Here is a 27,083-nt window from a genome sequence, read left to right as displayed (position 1 = left end):
GTACGATCTCTGCCAGTTTTTTCCTATCATTCTTTTTTTCTTTTCATATACTTGATTGCACTGGAATTTTGATCTTAAATTTGTGGTTTCCTTCTTCTGTCTTGTCATTTGAGAATTTCACGCACATTTCTTGTTTTATGTGAGTCATGTATCTTCTTGATCATACTACGAATGAATGTAGTACCTTAAAATGGCAATAATTTTCTGCATGTTGTCTGATTTGAGCACATGAGAGTTGTTGAGTGCTTGTGGTGGCACCTGAAACTTGTTTGAGTAAGCTTTCTTTTTTTGTCCATAAGTTGAAAACCCATAGTTTTCTGTATTAATGTTGGGAAAATTGTGGGAGAAAATGAGGGAATTTAAAGAGTTATATCTCTCTATATATAGATAATAAATGTAAAGGGGGATTCAAGCCTAAAGGGGTAGCCAACAGGTACTCATCAACAACAAAGACAGCCCTTTTCCAATAAACAGACTATCTTAAATAATCTTATTGTTGCTAAGTATCATGTTTTATTAACTTTAATGGTAAGTTTAAACTATCTATTTATTGAAAAAGTTGAGTCCAAATCCCTCATTCCCTAACAAAACAAATTACCAAGTTTATGCTTTACGACAAAATTCACATCCTAATTAATTTAAATAAAGGAAAAAAGAACATAAATTAAATTAATTATCACAATCATAATCATGCATGTATATATGAATATATAGATCTTGAGAATTAAATTGATATATGAGAGATATTAGAGAGTTAAGCTCTCCTTCATCTTTTTTATGTTCATTACTTTTTGATATATTTTTAATCATCATTCATATCTATGAGTCCATAATTCATTACTTATTTAAATAACAATTAAAAATATATAAAAAAGTAACGAACAAGAAAAATAAATAAAAGGAAACCAAAACCCTACATTAGAAAGTAAGGAGAAATCAAACCATACATCAACATCAGGGGGTAAGGGAGTAGAACTTATTAAAGCTAATGGTTTCCATATTTTTAATCTCAGTATTTACATTGGAGGCACTTCCATGCCCTCGACGGTAGCATCAAGGGTCGACGTCGTGGGCTCCTCCTCCAAATTGTTACTTGCAAAGTCTTTGGATGAGCTGTCAAGAGATAATAGAAAAGGTTTTGGAGGTAACTCAAGTAGCTCAACCTCACCTTCAAGCATCTCCAAGACCTTACTGATTGAAGGACGATCAGTAGGCTTTATCTGAATGCACCAAAAAGCAGTTATGACCATCTTCCTTACAGTTTTCTTTTCATTCTCAGTGACATCTCCTAACTCTATATCCTCCTCTTTGTCAAATCGATCATAAATCCATGAAGGGAAATATATTTGACTAGATTGCTCAGCAAATGCATTCAAATTCCTTCTCTTTCCCACCATTTCCATTAGCAACATTCCAAAACTATAAACATCAACCTTATGTGAGATACTCCCAATGTTCTTGTAAAACAATTCCGGAGCAATATATCCGAGAGTACCTCGTGCTGCAGTGAGAGACGCAATACTGTGATCTACTGCATACAATTTTGCTAGGCCAAAATCTGAAATTTTTGGAGTGAAGTTCTCATCTAGAAGAATGTTATGTGGTTTGATGTCAAAATGTAAAATCTGCATTTGACATCCTTGATGCAAGTATTCTATTCCTCGGGCCACACCAATTGCAATCTCAAATATTTTTTCCCAACATAAAGTGGTATCTCTTTCTTCTGAAAATATGATCTTATCCAAAGAACCATTTGGCATAAAATCATAAACAAGTGCTTGTTTTGATCCTTCTACACAAAATCCAATAAGTTGTACCACATTAACATGATGAATCCTTCCGATGGTAGCAACTTCATTGATGAAATCTTGCCCATGTGATTTCGACATGTTTAACAATTTTATTGCAACAAGACGCCCACTTCGAAGCGTTCCTTTGAAAACTGAACCATAACCACCTTGTCCTAATTTATCCTTAAAACATTTTGTCATTTTCTGTACTTTGGAATAAGAATACCTGATGGGCATTAAATTATTTTGCATTTGAAGAAATTCTTCAATGTTATCATCCATAGACAAATGTCTCCTTCGAAACTTAATTAGCACAGCTGCAATCAAGCATGAAACCCCCAATAGAGTTCTAATAATAATATATACTCCTGTACAAGAGAATTATTAATAAGAAGACATCAGCATAAATACATAAGACGAGGAACGGAAATAGCACTGCTTTATTAGAATTGATTTAATCAATATAACTGGGGTATGATTTTTATCTTCTTGATTATCACAAATAGTAGAATATTTATTTTCCAACAATGAGAACACAATATTTTTACATAGCTAAATAGGGTGGAAAAAGCTTTGATGATGTACAAGACATATTGACTATCTGTTTTTACTAATTAGAAATATATAACGTTATTAGTTAATTAATGTGATAACTCAAAGTAGCTAAATATTGGAAACTTCACCATTCAATTTAAATTGGTTGTTTAATTAACTCAAACTTTTTATTATGACACATAATTGTGCAATGGAAAGATTAAAAAAAAAAGAAAAGAAAAGAGAAAGAACATGTCATGATTCATGATCTCTTTGATTATTATCATAATTTTTTTAAATAATATATACTTATTTTACCTAATGAAAATTATTTTTATTTACCTCTACATATCCATGAGAGGTGTGAGGGATATTAGTATTTTGCAACTTGGGTCGTCGTGCACATAATCATTAAAGCTTAATTAAGTCACGGGTAAAAGCGTTCTCACCTGTGATTATGAAAAAAGCAAATGGGATTCCTGATAAAAAAGGGTAAAGATTAGTTTAAAGCAAGGAATAAGGAATAAGCAAAAGCCATAAGCAAATTAGAGATGAAATGAAAAAACATACTTCCATAGTAATAATAATCATAGCGATCTGGTGATTGATAGCCATGGGTAAAAAACATTCGCAAAGCGTCAAGATACTCTGAAATGATATCCATCAACTGGCTTAATCTGTGTCAGTAATGAAAAATTAGGTGAGAAATACATTGAAAATGTTCACTTCAAACATTGCAAATATTTTAGAAATAAAAATTCTCATTTTAAGGATCTAATATTTATCAAATATTTCAGTTTAATATCAAATTTTTTATTTACGTTTTTAAATGATAAACACTATAAATGAAACTAATTGTTTTTCTTGTGAGAATAACCTTAAACAAATATAGAAATATAGATTTGTATAGTTAGTTCTATGTAGTGCCGCATATAGTTTGGCAAAGTTCAATTTGAAAAATTGTTGATTAGCTTGTACTATTTTGATTTTTCAAAAACTGAATCTAACCAAATAAAATGTTTTTTATAAAACCAAATTGACTCAAATCGAATTTTATCGATTTGAATTCAACCGTTCAGTTCTTTGATTTTTTAAAAAATGTTATATATATTATTAATTAAATTTAAAAATAAAATAAATATATTTATTTTATAAAAACTAAAAAGTAATATAAACTATAATTAAAAACACCGTTCTTTTTTATTTGGATAATTTCAATTTTTCTCAATCAATAGATAGAAATCAAACCAAATGGAATACGTATTTTTAGCAACCAAATTGGGTGTATTAGAAAACCGAAACCAACTCTAAGGTTGGAATCAATTTTCCATTATTTTAAAAATTTTTGCTTAGTTCTAATTCTATATATGGGGCGGTAATCCCAAACTCTTTTCAGTATTTTTTTTAAATGGATAAAATTGTTTTAAAAAATTGGATTTTGATTTTAAAAAAATAAGTTGAATTGTGAAATAAAAGATTTGGTAAATATTAGATATAAAATGAGCATTTAACCATTTATTTCTAGGTAGGGAAAAGGGAATTTGATGCTATTTATAAAAGTATGGTATACTGCCATTAAACAGATAATTTGATGTCTTTAATTTAAATGATCAACTACTAGTATTGTTTTTGTACTATTAAATTAAACGAATGTCCTCAAAACAAAGGGGGAAGAAGGGGGGAGGGGGAGAGTGTTGATGCTCCAAATTAATCTCACATCTTTCCAAGTGTACTTTCGTTGCTGGAAGTAAAATAAGCAGGTGCGCAATTCCACGGCACGTCAAAACCCTTGAGAAACATCTGGTGAATATCGAAAATAGAGAGACCGCTGATACTCGAAGACCGAAGCTGAAAGGGTCGCGGAACCCGGACTTCTATGATGCAGGATTCATGCAAATCAATAGCGTTGCGTATCTCTCTGCCATCTACAGCATAAAAGTAAGGGTGCGAAGAGAAGGAGGCGTTGGCGCAAGGAGAGGCATCTACGTAGAGTGAAGAGTTGATGGCCACTTTGCAACTTATAAAATACATATAATCAGAATGAAAGCTGCATAGAAAGGATTTGGGAAGAATGGAGCATTCATCACTATTCAGACTCCCATCCACCAATCGAATGGTGTGATTATAAAAGATGTCTAGGACATAGAATCTTTCATAATAAAAATCGTCCAAAATGGTGCGATTATGTTCACATACTAGTTCATACTCGCCACATTCGGGAGTGTCGCCCTTGAATCTGAAAGGGCTGCGGATGTTTAAAGCTCCGCAAGAGCGCTTGCAATCGTGGGTGCCTCGTCTTGCAGCATCAACGGCATCAAGGAGCTGAGACAAAGCAAGGGCAAGAAGGCCCAATATTGCAAGTTTTGCCCTAATTAACATATTACAAAGAAAGAGTGAGACGAGGGTATCGACTCTGATGCAATTAAGAAGAGAACAATGCTAGCGCTAGTAGCAGATAATGATCCTCTTCTGGGGTGGGAAAGGAAATGAATCGCAATGAGGAATGCTAACAAAAATCAGTCTAACAAGCATTTTTCAACACTCGAGCTTTCAGTGGCCCACATCCTCTTCTCATATCGTGGCAAACTTCCTCGACATTGTTTAATATCTTGACTATTTAGTCCCCCACCATTAATGTGTTCCTCATCACACACAATCTGTCTCTGTCTCCCTCTCTCTCTCTCAAAACTAGACTTGCATTCTTGTTTTGCAGAAATATCTTCACTTGCTAAAAGACTTTTTGACTAGTCAAATAATAGTCCAAAATTAGTTAAAGCTCGTGAATAACATGTCTTTAAGGTGGGTCTAGTCTTCGTTAAATATTCTTGCAAAAATATCTCTCTGCACTTGCTAAAAGACTTCATACTTTCCATTCACATTAGTTCATCTCAAAGCATTTCAGCATTTAATTTAGACATAATATCTAAAAAAACTTCAAAACTATTAAAAAAAATTTTAAATAAGTTTTTATTTTGGTATTACGTCTCTATAATTTATGTTTTGAACCACATAAATCTTTATATTTTTATTTTAAACCGAATAAACTTTTATAATTAATAATTGACTTAATCAAAATATCATTTGTCTTTTTATAGCATGTGATACTAATGTGATACAATGACATATCATAATTGATTATCATACGGTATGTTGACAAATTATAATTGATAATGACGTGGTATGTTAATGTGATGTGATGACATAGCTATGAAATATTTTTCACCCTTTATATCAGCGTCACATTAATACCATGTGAGTATAAAATGACAAGTATTATTTTAATTAATGACAATTAATCAATCATTAATCATAAAAGCTTATTTGACTCAAAATAAAAATATAGAACTTAGTTAAACACAATAAATGAATAATAATTTATTTAAATTTTCTTGAATAGTTTGAGGGTTTTTTCGAACATTATGCCTTTAATTTAATAATAAATCAATGCACCTATATTAAATAAATGACTACTTTAACAAATAATCTTTACAAATAAAAATAAACTTCAACGTATTTTTTATAATTTAAATAACACTTTATTATTTTTATATCAAATATATTAAAAAAATACATGTGTGATTAATATGAGGTGAAGAGCAAAAATATCATATGATCATGTCACATTATCATCCATTATGACATATCAACATATTATATTAACATCATGTACTAACATTTTAATTAATAACAGTTAATCAACTATTAATTATAAAGATTTATTTGGTTCAAAATAAAAATATAAAAACTTGATTAAACGCAATAAAAGAATTTATTTAAAACTTTCTCAATAGTCCAAAGACTTTTCTTGTAAATATTACGGCAAATATTTTAAATATAGACAACTTAACTACTTTTGAATTGATAATATTTTAATAATTTTATTATGCAAAATAAAGAATTTATACACTATCAAGTCACCACAATGTGTTACCTATCCCATTAGCACATTTGAAAGAAATAAAAAAGATTTTCTGCAAAAAAAAAAGAAGATTTTCTTCAAAAAAAAATATTTTGTTTTTTATTCATTAAATAGTAATATTTTATATATTTATTATTAAATCTTAAAAATTATTAATTTTACTTTATTAATGAAATGACACATTTTTATATAAAAACTACACATTGTGCATCAAATATAATCCCAAAATTAATAGTCTAACTCTTACCATAATAGAAAGGCACCAAACTCAAGAAAAGCGAAACAAAAAAAGTCAAAGAGAAGTTGTTGGGTAATTGCGTTTACAAAGAAAAACCTATTTTTCTTTTGAGAAAATTGTGAGAAATGACCTTCGTACTAAGGTCACTTAAAAAATGACTGTCACTATAATTTTAATTGTTTGTAAACAATTTTTGGCAAGACTTGACAAGAACACTCTTTAAATCAATTAATCCAAATGAAGGCGCGTCTCGGTTTCTTTCTTTCTCATCTCCCGCCATTCAGTTAAAATTTTTAAAATTAAATCTTGATTTAGCTATCCCTTCGCCTAGCTCTCCAACGGCATTGGGAAATATATCTCGCTGTTTGGCTTTCCATCGCCATCGAGGTCTATATCGGCAGCTAACTTTCTGATAATCCCAAAATGCAGATATGACATCAAGGTATTTGTTATGGTTTATTGGGTTTATTTAGGGTTATTCACAAGGTACAAAAGTTGATGGGTAAATTATATGAGTTTGAAAACTTAAATCTGGCTGGGAGTAGTGAAATCAATCAGTTTATAGGCGATGCATGAATATTTGTTAGGTATTGCGTCACTGGATATTAGGGTGTGTGACTGGATATTAGGAATCGTAACTTGTTTATTTCACATTAGGTGCCTAAATATTACGTGATTAAATATTTGTTGAGAATTGCGTGACATGTTTGTAAGCATTACGTGACTGAATATTTGTTGAGTGTTGCGTGACTTGTTTGTAGGCATTGCGTGACTTTATCTACCTAATGCCTCAGGTGATTATCTATTGATTCACCCCCCTTAATAACAAATTCTGTAAAATTAGAAGAGAAATAGGCTAAAGCTTTTGGGTAAACTGTTTAACAAAATAAATTATATAAGTTGTAATTTCGGTTAAAATTACCATAAAGGATATTGAGTGTCATCTTCAATCACCTAATAAGCTATAATGTAATGCTTGAAGTTTATATATAATTTCAGATGTTAAAATCATAGAAATCAATAAAGAAATGGTACAATTTTTATAGTTGTATAGTAGCAATAGTATTAGATTTTGGTTAATCTACCAAGCAATCAAACCATGATGTTTAAATTCTAAAAAAAGAAAAGAAAAGAGGAAATGATGTATGTAACATTAAAATCCTTTTAATTAATGAAAAAGAGAGAAAACCTTTAAGCTATTTTTTATTAAGAATTGAGTTTCTCGAAAAATAATGTTTGGCCTGACTTTTGCTTTTAAGAGGTAAATAAGATGAAACGCCAGGCCGAACAGGTACTTAACAACCAATTCATCCCCCCTTAATTATACTTATATAGGTGTAAAAAACAAAGAGTCAACATTCATGCCTATAAATAAAGGGAACCATTAACCATTTGAATCAAATTCAATTATCTTAATCAATCTCAAATAATTGAAAATGGCCTCCAGAGATCCAAGAGTCGAGAATAGGGAAGAGGCAGCCTCCGAAGAGGAGGAGGTGCCTCTGAAGGACCAGCTAGAGATATTCCAGCAAGAGATGTGTGCCCTCATCGACAACCTGATGCAAAGGACCTTTGACCTGAAGGCTGCCATCTTGAGTAACGAAAAGATTCTCACTGAGATAGAGTTCAAAGTAGATGAACTTAGCAAGAAATGAATTACGGTTCATTTCTTTCTTTTTTTTTTTGTATCATATCCTTGTATTTTCAGGGGATCTTTTTAAATTTTTAATAAAATTTATAAAAATTTTTATTTTCATTGAGCACATATTTTCTTGAGTTATTTTCTTTGTTTAAGTTATATTATGCTGAATAACTTCGTGGATGGATGTTAGGCATTGAGTGACCTATTATTAGGTATTGGGAGACTAGGTTATAGGCGTTACGTGAATTGTGTAATTGCATATATTCTGTTGAGACATTGTATGAGTGGTTTGTATTTGTATGGTGATGTGTTGTTATGTATTGCGTGATGTTGGGGTAGTACGTGAATGGTTATGTTGGCATGACGTGAGTGGATATTAGGCATGGAGTGACTTATTATTAGGTATAGCGAGACTGCTCGTGCGTGACTGACTTGTGCAATTTATCTCTTGTTTTGAGGCTTTTGTTCACTAGTTTGTAGGCTTTGCCTTGCGTGACTGGTTTTTATATATTGCGTGACTTGTTGTAATGTATTGCATGACATTGGGCCATTACGGGACTAGTTATGTTGGCATAACATGAGTGGATATTAGGCATCGAGTGACTTATTATTAGGTATAGCAAGATTGTTGGTGCATGACTGATTTGTGCAATTTATCTCTTGTTTTGAGGCTTTTGTTCACTAGTTTGTAGGCTTTACCTTGTGTGACTGGTTTGATATATTACATGACCTGTTGTTATGTATTGCGTGACATTGGGCCATCACAAGACTGGTTATGTTGGCATAACGTGAGTGGATATTAGGCATCGAGTGACTTATTATTAGATATAGCGAGACTACCGGTGTGTGATTGACTTGTGCAGTTTATCTCTTGTTTTGAGGCTTTTGTTCACTAGTTTGTAGGCATTGCATTGCGTGGTTGATTTTTATATATTGCGTGACCCTGTTGTTATGTATTTTGTGACATGTTAGCGCTATGGGACTGGTTATGTTGGCATAATGTGAGTGGATATTACGTGTTGAGTGACTTATTATTAGGTATTGTGAGGGTGGTGCTGCGTGACTTGTACAATTCATCTGCAATGTAAGATTGCTATGCAATCACATTATAGCCAAAGGATGTAATGTGATTGCAGTCTAAAACCAATGCAATCACATTACATTGCACTATGCAATGTTTTAAAGACATGTTTACCCTTTAACTTTTTTACTTTGTTAAAAATATTTGATAATAAAAAAATATTAAAATAAAATATATAATGTAAGAAATAAAAATTAAAATAAAATAGAAGAAATTAAAATTTATATAATATAGGGTAAATGAAATTAAAATAAAATATATAATATAAAAAATTATATTAAAAAATAAAAATGAAAAATATAATATTATAATAAAAAATGAAAATAAAATATATGACATTAAAAATATATTTAAGACATGATATTATATAAAAATTAACAATAAAAAATACAAGTATATTAAACATGAATTTTAATAAATAGGGGGAATTTTGAAAATTAAAATTACATTCCCAACAAAGTACTTGTAAACCAAACACTGTAATGTTGTCTTCCTTACATTTTAATCATTATATTGTTTGTATACCAAACACTGTAATGTTATTTTTCATATAATCACATTATTTGCAATCACATTACTTGTAATTACATTACTTGTAATTACATTGCATTGTAAAGTACCAAACGCTACCGAGTTTAAGGCTTTTGTTTACTAGTTTTTAGGCATCGCGTGACTGGTTTGTATGTATGTGGTGACTTGTTGTTATGCATTACGTGACATTGGGCTAATACGTGACTAGTTATGTTGGCATGACGTGAGTGGATATTAGGCATCGACTAACTTATTATTAAGTATTGCGAGACTGGTGGTACGTGACTTGTGCAATTCACCTCTTATTTTGAGGCTTTTGTTTAGTAGTTTTTATACATTGCGTGACTACTTTTATGTATTCTGTGACCTGTTGTTATGTATTACGTGACCTTGGGCCAGCAGTGAGTGGTTATGTTGGCATAATGTGAGTGGGTATAAGGCATTGAGTGACTTATTCTTAAGTGTTGTGAGCCTGGAGGTGCGTAGTGACTTGTGCAATTCATGTCTTGTTTAGATGCTTTTGTTCAGTAGGTTTTAGGCATTGCGTGACTGGTTTTTATATATTGCGTGACCTGTAGTTATGTATTGAGAGACTGGTGGTGCGTGACTTGTGCAATTCACCTTTTGTTTTGAGGCTTTTGCTCACTAGTTATTAGAAATTGCATGAATGTGTGTTATACATTGCGACACTTAATTTCTGTTAAATTTTAGCGACCGGGCAAATGTGACTTAGGCATTGCGTAAGTGGTTTCTATGCATTGAGGTGCAATTTTTGTTAAATTAACTGATTGTGACACTTATTTTCTATTAAATTTCAACGGTCTGCCAAAATGTGAAACTTATGATTACATACAAGGGTGGTGAGACACGAGTGAGAGGTGTTGGGAGTGATTTATCATTTTCGGGGCCTAGTGAAGCTGGTTGAAGAGGTTGTTGGGGTCAACTCACATAATAATGAAATCAAGCTACATGCATCACTCAGTCATGCTGCAGGGGTTTTGCGCACAGTTATCAGAGATGATGAAGACGTAGCAAGTATTCTACGAGATGAAAGGGCAGTTGTTGTGTTTGTGACAGTTAAGGCAAGAAATAAAAATGATATTCCACATGAACACGGTATCCAACATAGTAATCACCTACAACAGAATGTTAATTATTTTGACATACCACGCCATGCATTTCTTAACAAACAACCATGACAATCATGTTTGAACTATCCTTATGTGTTTGAGCAGCCCGGCACACACATGAGGTGTCTGCAAATGATGTCTGCACAATTTTGATTAGAATGTGTGTCGAACGAAATACTTGGTACTTTGCAACAAACATAATTATCGATCAAAAATACAGTGGGTCCATTGTCATTCGCAAATGACACTGTGATGGTTGTAAGAAATGACAATGCATCTGATCAAATTGAAGATGATGTTGAAGAGGACAACATGGTAGATTTGAATGATGATGGTGAAGATGATTACGTTGGCGGACATGATGACTATTTAGAGGACGAGAGGGGTGAGTAGACCGACATTCTAGATTGCAATCATGCAGATGGCAGTCGAGGCCATCCCACAACTGTTGTGTTAGAAGAGGTTGAGTTCGACGACCATGGCACAACTATTGAATTAGAAGATGTTGAGGGTGCCAACCTTATTTACGAGAACGCCATCGCACTTGAGAACGACATTCGTTCACCTAATGACAGTGATCAAGAGAGGGTAAATACAGGGGTATCTCGTCAATGGATTATTTTTGGGGTAGATATAATATCGTTCCAAACAGTTACAAGTGAGGAATCCAGATCAATGGATAACCACTTATATCGTGAAAAAGTGTTTCCATCGAAGGCCGAATTGAAATGAGCTTTGAGCATGTTGGTACTAAAAGAGCATTTTGAGGTTAGAGTTAAAATGTCATGTCACACTCGTTTTGAGGTTGGTTGTAATAAGAAGGCATGCAAGTTTGCTTTGCGTGCAACAAAGTTGCTTGAGGGAGAATATTGGCAAGTTTGGACATTCCAAAAGGTACACAAGTGTACTGTTGATGGTTTGCAATGTGGGTACTGAACTGTAAGTGCGAGGTTAATTGATTAGCTTATCTCTTCCAAGGTGCAAGGAAATTATGTAACCCTATTGTGACCAAAAGAAATAATGGAAGAGGTGAATCACAAATGGGGATTGCAATGCCTATATGGTAAGGCCTGGCAAGTGAAGGAGTATGCGAAGAGTCTTGTGTTCGATCCTCAGAAGAGTCATTCCAATTCCTCCCCTGGTATTTCCATATGTTGGAACGTGAAAATCCCAGTACTGTCACAGCTATCGCTACGGATGGGGAACAACAATTCAAATATTATTTATGGGCATTCAGATCATGTATCCAGGGGTTCAGTGCTGTAATGCGACCTGTAGTTGCTATCGATGCAACACATCTGAAAAGCAGATTTAAAGGTATTCTGTTTGTTGCGATATGCAAAGATGTGAATGAACAGATATATCTAGTTGCATTTGGCATTGGCCGCGTGAAAGACGAAGAGTCTTGGTCGTGGTTTCTTAACTAATTGCATCGTGCGATTGATTGTCCTGAACATGCAATGTTCATTTCTAATCAGCATCTTGGCATTAAGAATGCAACTGAGAAAATGTACAAGGATGCTCATCATGGTCTATGCAATTATCACTTAGGGAAAAACGTTAAAAACAGGTTCAAGGGCGAAGACGTTGCCGTGGTTTTCACCTTGGCCGCTAACTGCTATAGGGTCACCGATTTTAACAGACATATGAATCAGCTGAAACAGCTTTGTGAACCTACTTATGATAGCCTTATGAGATTAGGCCCTGTGAGATGGGCACATGCACCGTCACCAGTAAGGCGATACAAGCTAATGACATCCAACATTGTGGAGTGTATTAACTCCTACTTGAGGTATGCAAGAAAAATGCCAATAACGGTCTTGATCGAGTGCATCGGAGGCATGTTTCAACGTTGGTTCCATGGCCGGCACAATGAGGCATCAAATTTGACCACGCCCCTCAACCCTTGGGCTACCAATCTGTTGAACACACGGTTCAATGAAGTATGTCACTTTTCTATACAACCAATCGATCGGATCGAGTTTCAAGTTATAGGCAGGACTAAGACACAATGGTTAACCTCTCGACCAAGACGTGTTCATGAGGTGAGTTCCAGACCGATCTACTCCCATGCACGCATGCCATGGTAGTAATAAGGTATGACTTTTTATATTTTGTTATTTTGTGCGTGATGAATTGAATTTTTACATTGTTCGACAACTGTGATTTCATTGCCTTGGTTGTAAGTGCAAACGTGTAGCCATTGAATTCTACTCGGACTATTATAAGACTCAGTCTTGGGTGAAGGGATATGTGGTTCTCATTCGCTCGGTTGAGCATCCCAGTGAGTGGGACATCCCCTATGACATTCAACAAGTTGTCGTTTTGCCATCAACTGGGCGAGGTCAAGCCGAAAGACCTAGAAGGAAAAGAATTCCATCAGTTGGGGAAAATAGTCGATGAGGTAGATGTTCACAATGCAAGAGTTGTGGTCATAATAGACAAAACTACTAGAATTTGTTTGATGGTCCATCGACAAATGGGGAAACATCATCTACTTAGTCGATGCTCGATGACGACGACAAGCCAAGGCATGTGCAATTTGCAGACAACTCGGGCACACATAAAACCATCGTCCAATGCGAATGACAAACTTTGAGAACGTTATAGGTGTCGTACCTGAAGATAGTGGCCTTTCAGATGTTAGTAGTTAGGGATTGTTTCGAACTGGCCATTGACATTTGCATTGAATAATACTATTTGAACTTGAATTTAACAAAGTTTGGAGATGATACTCTGAATTCTAAAAATAGCTAGCAATAAGATAAAGAGTATATGGCTCTTCAGATGATATTGTGGGTGAAGCAAACACGTTGTACTCCTTCATAATTTGTTTATCTTTGTAAACAATTAAATTAAAGCATAAAATATTTAATAATATTTGCACTGATTGATTTTCGTCTCTTGCTTCATTTTTTTGTGCAAAAAAATATGTATAATAATAGCATTGTTTGTTTATATAGCTAGAGTATAAGGGTTTATGGTTTTTAGTCAAGAAAGGGAATATACCTTATTTATACAATTCCATAATAATGACTGAGAACTAGTCACAATTTGAATTTAGCCAAAGAATGCCCATCGACTAAGCACGTAAAGCCTTATGGAATGTGTGACTAGTTGATAACTTATTGTGTGACATATGCATACTATTTGCATATGCATACTAATGAACTCTGGAATGTAAATTGTGTAATCTTTCTACAGAATATCGGAATAAAAGATAAACAAAGTTACTCTATGGATTCAGCAATTGTAAAGACAATAACTTCATTACTGTTTTGGTTTAAGCTAGCTAAACCATCACATGAAGGGCATAAGATAAACAAATGACAATCATTCAAGCAAAAAAAACTCAAATAAAAGCATGCAAAGCAGCAATAGTTCAATGTACCCAATACATCAAAAAACATTAGAGTCATTCCATACAAATATCTTTAAATACATGCACAATCTTATGGAGAGGTAGACATCGTATTGAACATTCCAAGCACTAAGTAATAAAGAATGCAGTGAGAACTCATGATGGTGGTGGAAATTGAAAGCGAAATAGATCCTCCAAGTGTTGTTAGCGTTACAACATCTCACGATTATGCGCCTCTAACAATTCTATTTGGGCATTCAACCTAGAGTCCATTGTTTACATAAATGAGAGGAGTCTAGTGAAAGCTTGCTTAACATCGAATGTGGTGGAAATAGGTGCACTAGATCAAGCAGTAGACGGGCCCGTAGGATACCCATTCGGTTGACCTTCATTCTCGTCCTCATCAAATTTGGGGTTAGCGACTGCCCCCTTCCTAACCCAAGTGTTGTTTCTGAAGTCATAACCTAGCTGTTTAATACTATGCTCATCGATATGATCGAACAAAGCATGGTTTTCGGGCAGATCACAACAGGTGTCAACTTTGAAGTAGTCTATGATCTCACTGATCACCATGTCGTAAAGCAGGCTTTTGATGCCACCTTGAATGGTTCGGATCATGTCATCCATGATGAATTTAGCAAGGTCGATATAGCGGTTTAATTTGATGTTATGTAAGAACCAAAGCCCCTCTGTGGTGACATTCAAGTACTTCGAGCGGTGAGGACGGATAGTGTGAGCGATGATTAGGTGCATGACTTGATCAAAGAAAATTAGCCTTGTCCAATTAGCATTGCCACTCTCATTTGGTGGAGGGTAAATAAATGACAACCCAAGGTTCCCATAGCCATTGACATAGTGGAGATCTTCTTGGAGGGAAGTAAGGTGAATGACTCGTTCTATCAACTCACGTGTAACAAGGATCCGTTGTCCCATGACGTGGGTGACAAACGAATCATCATGGTTCACTACTTGAGCTGTTTTCGACTCAACTATTTTCGTGTTGCATTGAAGTAAAAAATCCGGACCAAATTCTCATAGTGTTTCCTATTCAATTGTAAATAATGTGTCCACCCTAGATTTTCAAAGTTCGCAAGGTATAGGAAATCAATAGACTTTAAATAATCAAAGTCAGTTATATGTCTAGGCATTACCTTGCGATCGACGAAATTGGTGTTGAATTTCTCAGCGTGGGATGGATGGGTGAAATTTTGCAAAAAATAACTCACTACCGAGGCTGTCGATGTTTCCACATCAGCAAAGTCGCCTTCACCACTGTTGTGAGTCACCTTTGGGCATTTAGTTCTGAGACTCATTTTCCAAAATTAGGAAATTTTAGAGGGAGATGAGGCTTTGAGGCAAAACGATTTGGCAGAGACGTCAAAGAGGATTACCCTAAATGATTTAAGATAATTGACCTAATCAAAATTTTTGAATTTTATAGACATTTGAAGAATTTAAAAAATATTTAAAATTTGTTATTTTTTTATTTCAATGTGATAATTTATTACTTAAGCGTTTTAATATTGAAAACTTAGATTTTATATTAAAATCTATAATTTTATTCAACTTATACCTCTTTTATTAAAGTCATATTGAAATCAGTGTTGTTTTCTCTCCTGGTATCCTTAATACCCTGGACCCTAACCCATAATAACTCCAAAATCTCTAAAACCTTTCTCTAGTTGTAAGTTCAACCACTAAAGCTGAGTCGTCCTGCACTGTCTTAAGCAATGGCTGCATCTTTGAGCAGGGCCAATGTTGGTCACAATGGCGACCAAATTATGGGTGATGATGAATGCTCAAGGCTACGATCAAAGAAGAAATGGAAACTAGCTCTTCAATTGCCTACCGCATCAATTGGTTTTTCAATTGAACCAGGCAATGATTTGTCCTCGTCCTCACTGTTTAGGGACAACACACATGCTGCTAGGTATAAGGTAATAGAGAATGCCATCATATCGTGCGGGAAAGTGGTAGATTGGGAAAGCTTGAAGGAAAACATATACCTTGAGGGTGACTTGTATACGCTTTTTGACATGGGTAAACTTGAGGGTCTAAGTACTTTTCCCTATATTGATTATAGCCTGAAACTTGTTAAGGAATTTTACTCCAGCATACGTCGGAGTGAAAATGAATTTGAAAAACGTAGTGATTTTAACCTATGTGTTTTGAACGTGTATTTGGAAGGAATAGAGTTTATAGTGATTGCATTTGATATTGAGAAGCTCTTGAAAATGGAGTACAAAGGGGGACAAAACAGATGTCCCCCATTTTATAACTCGTCCCCCATGTGGGCTGACATGATAGGCAAAAAAGAACCATACAAGACAAATTCATGTTCTACTCGTCATTTGAAACCTGCACCCTGGAGGCTGATACATAATTTTCTCACGTCCACATTACAGGGAAGGATCAGTAGTTTAAGACATGTTAGCGCTGAGGATCTGTGGATGATGGAATCAATTGGGACCCAAATTGGCTTGAATATTGCAGAATATATGATCATCAGAATGAAAGAAGTTGCCATAGGGGAAGAGACGACCCTTCCATATGGGAACATCATATAGGCTCTAGTTAACAAGAAAGAGATATGGAGCAATAGGTATCTAGATGATTGGACTAGTGGCAGGCCTCGTAATCTCTCTATTGGATGGCTCATGAAAAGGGTATATGACTTGAGTCTTGATGAGCCATAGAACTCTGTCGAAGGTAGCCCAGTTCATCCTGCCCATGATAGTCCATCCAGTCGACCATCTAGAGTTATTCCAAATCTTGTTTCCAATAATGTGATGTATAATATGCTTGGAAGGATTGATGAGAAACTCAGTAACCAAACTGCTAGAATGCAGACATTGGAATTGAGGATACAGAATGTTGAGAATCTTCGAATGCAAAGAATAAATACAGCTGTTCGGGCATCAGAAGCGCGGTCGAAAGAAACAGTGTTGAGATGAGTTTCTCCGACATGAACCTTAGAGAAAAAGGAAGTCAGTTGTCATTGGTTCTAGCTGAGTCAACCATAGTAAATAAACATTCATATTTTGAAAGTTGTGGGTTAATTAGATTAGGAATACTGCAGTTTGTATTTATCAGAATTTGTGGTATTTTGTTTTCTTTAAATTCACTCAATATGTGCTTTAACTTTCATGTGTTTAGGGTAACCTCTGGTCGAGGGTTTATGGTGTTCAACTCAATATTTTGTTATGATGGTGCTTGAGGTTGGGTTATGGTTTGATATTGTCTATGATAATTGGCTTACCCTTCTTCGAAGAACATGACACATAATAAGTGAGTCATGCGATTCAAGATCAACTAGTCATGCGATCCCATATCATCTAGTGACACGATTCCATAATAAGTGGTAACACCACTCCATATATATTACTCATACGACTCTATATCAACTAGTAACGCAATTCTATAATAACCAATCATGCGAGTCCACTTTTCTACTCATGATTTTAGAATAAATAGTCACACCATTCCATAATAACTACTAACGCCACTCCATATATTACTCACATGAGTCAATATCAACTAGTCACGCGATTCCACAAAAACTAGTCACGCGCTTCCATAATAACTAGTAACACACTCCATATTTACTACTCACGAGATTTTAAATCTTAACAGTTCACGCCATCCATATTTACTACTCACGCGATTCTAAGTAGATTAGTCACGCGATTTCATATTAACTAATGACGCGATTCAAAATTTAGTACTCGCGTGACTCCATATCAAATACTCCCACGAATCAATACAACTGGTAACGTGATTCCATCTCCACCATTCACGCAATTCAATATCAACTGGTTACAATCCTATGTCATGCAATGCAGTTCAACATGTCATATAGGCTATAAAGTAAAGAAGTAAAGGAGGGTTGGCATATGCAAATTCATGAACGCTGTCATGTAAATTGTATAAAATACTAACAGACTTTACAATATGCATAAGAAAAAAATAATGTTGTTCTTATTAGACTCATATGCTTATCACATGAATGAATACAGAACTGTTCTTACTGCCATTTTTCTTTCTTCTTAAATGATACAAAAAGAATACAAAGAATAATATGTAAATGATACAACAAAGAATAATATGGACATGATACAAAATAATGTTATTTACAGATTGAAAAAGAATAAACAAATTAAAAAATTTAACAACTTATGTTATTTGTAAAAATCCAAAGGCAAACTTTTTTCGAATGCCCTCTATCGCGTTTGCCTTCAGCATTTGAGCCTCCGACACGATCAACCATTGCAATGAGGCGATAACCTAATCCTTGCAACTATGCGAATCTTATTGTATTAGGGTCTTTGCATTTAACCTAAACCTCAACTGCGTCAAAGGTCGCTTTTGACGGTGCGAGCTGACAAAGTACCTCGCCTGGTGTCATATAATGGGAAACAATGATGTTGGTGGACTCATCTACTTATCACGCAAGCTAGACTTTAGTGCTTTTGTCCGACTGTATGATGAGTCCACTAACATCATAGTCCATTTCAGCAAATTGATGTGCACTACCACCTAGTGGCCGTCAAAATAGCATGGTACGAGAATTGAGTCAACCTCATGCTATGGCAAACCCCACGGAGGACTCTCATCCTTTGCATATGAAACACATGGTCTGGCATTACCACTTTACTCGACTTAAATGTATTCTCGGTGGGGGAAAGCTGCATTTCTTTGCTCAGACCCAACAAAATAAGCTATCAATTACGTTATGCATAATAGTTAGATGCAATTAACTAATACACACCCCAAACATTTGAATAATTACAACTCAGTAAAATATAATATACTTATGTAGAAGGTGGTGTCAACGATGCATATTCTTTGCTTGTAGTGTTGTGGATAGTGCTCGCGTGCCCGGTTTCACAACATGCTGATGCATTCATCAATCTGTTGGTTGTCTATCAACTCTGTCGAAATCTCCAATTGTCGAAAAAAAATCAGGGCCCTCCTGCCCTTCAATGCCCAGAATGTTAACCTTACATATTTATAATAGAGTTAAAATTATAGTGGCAGTCATTTTTGAAGTGACCTTACTACGAAGGTCATTTCTCACAATTTTTTATAATAGAACTGTTAACCCTAATATCGTTTATTGTTTTCATTTTACCAGGCGTACTCGTTTTTCATGAAGGACTCATATCTGTCCTTCAAATCGTCTTTCACTTTGCGTTGAACTAATAGTGGGTTAACGTATGGGCTTCGAAGGTATTTGTTAGCCAAGCTCACACATGCATCTTTAGGCTCAAGTCGAGGTGGAGCCTCGGGAGAATGTGTGATCTCACCATGCGGGAAGGCTCTTTGGAGTTGGGATAGAAGCAGGACACACGGAAGTTATAGTTCGACTACTCCCAAGATGAGGTTCTTCTTCAACCTCAGATGGAGGAGGTGTAGCCTTAAGAGAAGGTGTGCACTGAGAATACTGGGCTACCTCTACTGAAAATGGGATAGGAGCAGGATGATGTTCGATCTGGCCAATGGGAGGTGAGCTTCGAGCCGATGCACTTGACTGATTTATGCCTCTTGCATCGTCAAGATCAACCTCAATACTGATGCCTTCTTTGTCACGCACGCCATCCTCTTCACCCATCGATCGACTTTAAACGATCAAAAAAATCAAACACATTAGAACAGTGTATACATCATACATGTTATAACTCACGCGATGAATAACATAAAAGCTCATACCTTAAAACGATCGATTAGCTGATCGACAATCCGATCCTCTAGCCCTTTCAGTGACTGCATCTAGATTTGCATTGCCGCTGGATCTCTAACTGCATTGATTGCTGGATCTCCAACTGCATTGCATGCATCTGTATCTATATATTCATCTGCAATGATTGGAGGTCTTTCTTCCAGTATGTCTGCATCTTTTACAGCTATTGCTTAATGCTCGTAGTCATTTATGGACCCAGCGGCGGGTTGTGTAGCTCAGCGTGAGGGGCAGCACCTGAAATAGGAGAAGGGGTAGCAGTGAAGTAGGAGGAGGGGCAGCAGCAGAAGGAAGAGGAGGAGCAACAGGAGTAGCACAATGAAGAGTTGTAGGAGGAGAATCAGGTGCCTCATCAGCACCGAACTGGGAATAGACCTCCTCATCTGTGGTGCGTCTTCGCTTAACGGCTCGTCGTACCGAACTTTTCCCTTTGTGGTCCATTATTTGCCTCCTTTGTTGGGGATCGAATTCTGGTCGACCCTTTAACTGCCATAGTGGAATGTATTGCTGCCCCTCGGAGGTATTGACCTCAATGCCTGCCAAGTATGCGATCAACATCTCTTCTGCTGTTGGCTTTAACATCCTCACTACACACAATTGCACCAAAACATATATTGCCATTAGGTATAACCCTCGCTACCCTATGACAATAAAAATAAAATTTAATATAATAAAAAAAATATGGTTTCTTTACTCACCTTGCCTTCTCTCTTCAAACTTGCAATATTGGCATGGAAGCCTGTAAACCTTTCGTCACATTGCCATTTAAGCATTCTTGGCCAAACCTGTCCAGATTGTCGTTGCCTTCCAAATAAGCTTTTGATTTCAAGTATTGCTTCTAACGCCCAAAACTGCATATCAATTGTGTAACATTTTTACTCACTTCATAAATTCTTATGTGAAAAGAATAATGATAATGTTAAACATTAAGGTATGGCAGACTACTTGAAATGCCCATATGAATCCGTAGAGGTGGTAGCGCTTCTTCTCTGCTACGCCCATAGTAGGAGGTTTGAAACCCCTCATCAAGTAATCCACGGTCAGACTCTAAGCATATGTGCCCCATGGGAATGCATTCCACTCGTTGATGTTCTTGACCAACAACAACAACCATGGAACCACTGATCGTCTGTAGTCTTGACCGAATAAAATATTGGTCGTGATCAAGACAAGGGCCATCTTGGTCGCGTCTCCCTTCTGTTAAAACTACCCTCCCTTGAATGTATCTAAAACCTGTTGGATCTTCACCTCCTTCCCTGATCCCCAATATCGTAGGTGAATTCTTCCAGGGATGGCCTTATACGGATTGATAATAAGGGCCGGTAGGGGACCAAACTTCAGTCCTATCACTAGACAGAACTCCTTCTTAGAAAACTGGGCCTTTGTTTTCCCTATTGCAAGCAATAACTCTCCCTCGATGGCCTTAGGTTTGTTGATTCTGCGTAGCATTAGGTTGTGCACGAGATTGGCACAGAATAAACTCTTGTCTGATTTGACATCCATCATGTGCCCAAAGCATGTTCTCTTAAAGTTTTTCAACTCGTTTACTTGACACAGCATCTCACATATCACGTGCAGATGTGACCGCTTACAGTGGATGTTAATGTTAGCGTTGAACCCCCACCGGTGCCTTCGAACACAAAGCAAGGACTCCATATTATCCTGCTCTATTCCTAGGCTAACCATTTGCAACATAAAATAGATAACATTCCCATTTTAGTCATGTCAATACCATCATTGTAGATTAACAAAAAAACTAGAGGAATTTCTAAAAATAGCCCTCCTCAGAAGCTCACTCAAAAAATAATCCTCACAATAATTTTAACTGTTTTTAGATAACCCTGAAACAGAATAATTAATCCAAGTGTGGAGCATAGATTATTAAGTAAATCAACATATACACATTAAAGCATTATGGTTGACCAAAAATAATACAGAATGAACCCAATGTCGGTCATGCAATGCCATGCAAATAAATTTCATGCAGTTATGACACTCGTGCAATTTCCTATAACAAGAGTCACACAATGCCTAATCAATTAGTCATGCAATTACTAACATTAAATCACGCAATGATTTATAAACAAGTCAAGCAATTCTGAGAACAACTAATCGAATCACGCACACACTAACTGATGTCATGTCTAAACAATATTCACGCAATAACCTAGAAACAAGTCATGCAAAGACCTATCAATTAGTCATGCAAAGTTAAACCCTTACGCAATCACTCAAACCCTAAGTGACCCCATGCCAAAATCCATTCACGCAAAAGGTGCCAACCATGTAAGCAAGCCCTCAGTCACGCAATATCTAAACACTCAACCCAATTCCTAACAAAGGGTCATAACACATACATATCAACCAGTCACGCATGGCCAGTCACATTTCCACCCCAACAACACCAACAATACCACCTTCATGTTTATATTCAAAAATTTCAAACAACAAGAATATCAATATGAATAAGCAATATGTATAGGTTTCTGCTTAAAAACCTAAACCCTAAACATGAAGAATAACCATTTCTCCACATGGTTCAAAATAAAAAAAAATTCATAAAAAAATATTATACCTTTCTCAGCGTAATGTCGACTTCTCTCACTGCTCTATATGTGAACCACCTTTAGGTGAATAATAACCACTCCAAAATGCTCCTACCACTACGAAAATGCTCAGAAGTTAACCTGGTGAGGAATGCTTTTGACATAATTGCTTCTAAGGATATGTACGGTCTCTCGATAAAAACTGAGGAGTTATGGTCCACATAAACACACTTGACCCGTTAATAGGTTTTGGGTCGAGGCGCGGATCCAAACGAATGGGGACGAATGAGTCGGTTTCATTAAGGATAATTTTGTCTAATTATTTTTTCTTTTGGCTAAAAACAATTAAAATTATAAGGAGGGTCATTTTCAGGAACGCATTATGCATGAGGCCTATTTAAAAAATGAACTCTTTTCTTTTTCTCTTTTAAAAAGATAAAGTCAAGATATGAATTGCACCGAAACAAACGGCAATATCAGTCAAGCATTCTAATGGTTGACTCATTGATTCAATATTTGCATTCATATTGTGCAACTTACTTTATTAATATGTGAAAAATTAATGTTCTTTAATAATTATAAAGAATTACTAATGTCTCAACCTTTTTATCTCAATTGATGCAAGGGTTTGATTTCAATATTTTATTTATGAATTTATTGATAGTTTACCGAAGAAGTTTGTTTTTGAATTTTTCTAATAATTATATATTATATTAAAAACTAAGTATAATACTTAAAAATTTTAAATAAATTTGTATTTTTTTATTATGTATAATTAAATTTTTATATTTTTATTTTAAATCAAATAAACTTGTATATTTTTTTTTCTGAAAATAATTTTACTTTCCTAACCAAAATTGGCATTTCCATCTTCTTCTTCTTCTCTTGGTGCTTGATTGCCATAGACTTTCCATGGCTATAAAAAATTGTATTTCCAAAACTTCACAGAAATTTTTAGTGTGTAACAAAAGTTGTGTTGTTTTTGTGATATCAATAAATGTTCTACACAATAGAAGTTAATTATCTACTAAATACTAATTGGAAAAGAAATATTTTGAACAAAGATATAAATTAATAATCTAACTCTTATGAGAATGGCTTTATGAATATTTGAATCTGATTCAATAGTGCTGAGTTTGAGTCTAAGCAGTTTGATTAAAGAGTTAAGCCAAATTCGGCTACTTCAGTACTTGACTCAGCTAATAAAAGACTTAATCAATTCTAAAAAATTTTAAAAATTAAGTTAAATATAATGTACATATATAATTGTCTACAAATAAAATATAAAACTATTTATATATTAACAATTTTCATTTGAGGTCAAATTAAGTTTATAATTATTTACTTAAGTTGAGAATAATCAAGTCAGATAATGAACAAAATGTTTGAACAAGGATGTTTTAAAGAAGAAAGATATAGAAAGTGTTTATTTGCCCTTAGCAATGATTAGTACAAACACAGCAAATTTATTTAAGTGAATGAACTCACAATTGTGATGATAGAATGCATGTTCGTCTGTCTAGTTTGCTTCATCAGCCATTTATATTTAACTCTTTTCTAGACTTAGTGCTGCCAGCTGAATTATGTCTACTCGGCAATAATTGCTAGCTCTGTACCAACAGGTTTTTTATACTTGGAACCACCCAGCTTCATATAATCTGTGGAAGCAAAAGGATTCGGCGGCAGAGTGAGACTATCTGCCTCACCTTCCAACATTTGAATCACAACTTTCATTGAAGGACGATCTACTGGAAACCATTGAATGCACCACAGTCCAACAATTGAAAGTTTTCTTGCTATCATGGATTGCCTTTCATCTTCAATTCTTATTCCTAAATCTTCTCCTTTGTCCAAATGATTATAAACCCATTCTGGGAAGTACACCTGACTTAAATTCTCCACTGTAACATCAATGTTTTTTCTCCCTCCAACCATTTCAAGTAGTAGCATTCCAAAACTATAAACATCTGATTTATATGAAACATTTCCAAAGTTCCTAGATAATACCTCAGGTGCAATGTAGCCCATGGTTGCTCTGGCTGCTGTCATGGAAACAGCACTTAGCTCCTTGGAACACAACTTAGCTAGACCAAAGTCAGAGATCTTAGGGGTGAAGTTCTGGTCTAACAAAATGTTGTGAGGTTTGATGTCAAAATGGAGGATCCGTTGCTCGCAACCTTGATGCAAGTATTCAATCCCTTTGGCTATGCCCAGAGCAATGTCTTGAAGCTTATCCCAACCAAGGAAATGACTCTCACCCTTGGCAGAAAACATGAACTTCTCCAATGACTCATAGGGCAAATACTCGTAAACAAGAGCTCGTTTATATCCATCAGCGCAAAATCCAACCAAGCGAGCTACATTGACATGGTGGATTCGACTCATTGAGCCCACTTCGTTGATGAACTCTTCACCATTTCCTTTGAAATTGTTGAGGACCTTAACAGCTACCAAAACATCATTGGAAAGTCTTCCTTTGAACACAGTTCCATAACCTCCTTCTCCAAGTTTCTCCTTGAATTGATTTGTTATTCTCTTAATATCAGCGTAAGAGTATCTGGAGGGCTTAAGAGATTTATAATCTTCCAAAAACTCTTCAACCTTGAGTTGATTCTCTTTCTTTGTTTTTTCTAAATAGTACAACTTGTAAAGGGCAACAACAATTAGTGCAAGAACAAATGAAGCTGGGATTACACCTGCAAATAATATGCTCCAACTTAGCACATGTTTAATTAGTTTTAATCTTGAGATAAGGAGTGATTACCTCTCGTTATAAATAAAGTCGAAAATCATACGTTACAAAAAACAATTCCATACCTGCAAGTATTCGCTTTAGCTTTGTAGGATGGCCTGTAAAATGTTGGAAATGTATAAGCTTGTTATGTTTTTCAAACATTAATTCAATTGTACATATAATACAAGCAAGGAGTGTTTTCTTCGTAAATGGAAGTGAAGCAGCGTTACACTACACCAACTTAATAGGAAGAGAGATACATAGAAAAGAGGAGTGAGCAATCTTAAACAGTTTTAAGTTTTAGTGTCAAGTGGTGTTGGAATATTTTCAAAATAAAGTGAAAGAAAGAAACAAAAAGATTAATCAATTAAATTTGATATATAAAATGGTTGATCAAGTAAAAAATTATCAAGTTTAGTCAAATAATTATCGAGATTAAGTTATGAAGTTTAGTTGATTAAGTCAAAAAGATCATGCATGAAAGATGTTACATAAGAGTATCGAGATTCTTATAATAAGTGATCAGTAATAACTGTTTTTTTTATCAAGTGAAGGCATATACCTTTGTAGGGGATGTCATAGCACTCTGTTTGATCCTCTGTATTATTCTTTACTCTACAACCTTTGCCTTCGGCTTCACACCTGGCGCACATTGGTTTGGACCATTCTAAGTAAAGATTCTCTCTACTTATTGGTCCCGCCGGTTTTACTGAGATGTCAACAACCTTGCTGCAATTTAACAGGTTATAATATTCCCAGCCATCAGAAGGAGCAGCTCTAATATTAAAGCCATCGATGAAGTCCAAGCAAGTTTTCTCATAGAAGGAGAGAATCTTCAGTTGGGTTTTTTGAGCAGTTGAACAAAGTGTAGTTAACTGGTTCCATAGATACATGGAAGGGAGATGCAGATAAATTGATATAGAAATATGGGAACCGCGAATTGATGGCGCAATCATCCGAATAGTAAATGCGTTGTGCTTGGTAATCTATATCCTCAACGAACATCTTCACCGACGGTGGCAAGTGGAGCACGGTTTGCTGATTTTCGGTGCAGGACAGTTGAAAGCCACACTGGGCCGGCTGCTGGTCTTTTAACCAGAAGGGAAATCGGACAGGCGGGCCATGGCGTTTGCACTTTGTCACCTTGCATTTCTCCTGAGTTGCTCCAACTTCTGCAACGTTGAGCAGCAAGAGGAAGGCGAAAAGGAAACTGATCGTCGTTACAGTGGCAGCAGAGCGGCAGAGAGAGGGTGAATTATTATCCATACTTGCAAGTTACAGCCTAAACGCGACGTTTTGGAGACGTTTTTCACATATTAATAAACTAAGTCGCACAATGTGAAGGTGAATACTGAGTCAATGAGTCATCCATTAGAATGCTTGACTGATATTGCCGGTTGTTTTGTTGCTAGTCATACCTCGACTTCATCTTTTTAAAAGAGAAGAAGAAAAACAGGGTTTTCTTTGTAAACGCAAGCACCCAACAACTTCTCTTTGACTTTTTTCGTTTTGCTTTTCCTGAGCTTGGTGCCTTTCTATTTTGGTAAGAGTTAGACTATTAATTTTGGGATTACATGTGATGCACAATGTATAGTTTTTATATAAAAATGTGTTATTTCATTAATAAAGTATAATTAATCATTTTTAAAATTTAATAATAAATATATAAAATTTTGCTATTTAATGAATTAAAAACAAAATCTTTTTTCTCAAAAAAATCTTTTTTATTTCTTTCAAATATGCTAATGGGATATGTAATACATTTTAGTGACTTGATTGTGTATAATTTCTTAATTTTGCCTAATAAAATATTAAAATATTATCAATTCAAAAGTAGTTA

The 27,083-nt window shown here is 35.1% G+C and overlaps 2 protein-coding genes and 1 pseudogene across 3 annotated transcripts; all 3 read right to left on the bottom strand.

Moving 5' to 3' along the window:
- Positions 1–895: 895 nt before the first annotated feature.
- Positions 896–4,056, bottom strand: LOC18604203 (rust resistance kinase Lr10-like). The gene is made up of 4 exons (XM_007036562.3): positions 4,042–4,056; positions 2,895–3,001; positions 2,774–2,803; positions 896–2,158 (listed from the first exon to the last, which is right to left on the bottom strand). The coding sequence occupies exons 2-4, from the start codon at positions 2,986–2,988 to the stop codon at positions 1,017–1,019; spliced, it is 1,266 nt and encodes a 421-aa protein (XP_007036624.3). The 5' UTR covers positions 2,989–3,001; positions 4,042–4,056; the 3' UTR covers positions 896–1,016.
- LOC148763477 (uncharacterized) lies at positions 3,890–4,977 on the bottom strand. The gene has a single exon (XM_088804182.1). It carries the CDS (start codon positions 4,701–4,703, stop codon positions 4,038–4,040), a length of 666 nt encoding a protein of 221 aa, XP_088660308.1. The 5' UTR covers positions 4,704–4,977; the 3' UTR covers positions 3,890–4,037.
- Positions 4,978–23,893: 18,916 nt separating this feature from the next.
- On the bottom strand, positions 23,894–26,509 carry LOC18604199 (rust resistance kinase Lr10 pseudogene; annotated as a pseudogene). The gene is made up of 3 exons (XR_016025209.1): positions 25,806–26,509; positions 25,327–25,359; positions 23,894–25,205 (listed from the first exon to the last, which is right to left on the bottom strand). The product of XR_016025209.1 is annotated as a rust resistance kinase Lr10 pseudogene (transcript).
- Between the last annotated feature and the right edge of the window lie 574 nt (positions 26,510–27,083).

This window comes from Theobroma cacao, chromosome 3 (assembly GCF_053813885.1).
Source record: "Theobroma cacao isolate CCN51 chromosome 3, ASM5381388v1, whole genome shotgun sequence".
Lineage (NCBI taxonomy): Eukaryota > Viridiplantae > Streptophyta > Magnoliopsida > Malvales > Malvaceae > Theobroma > Theobroma cacao.
Note: the sequence above shows the minus strand (reverse complement) of the source record. Positions and strands in the feature narration are given on the sequence as shown.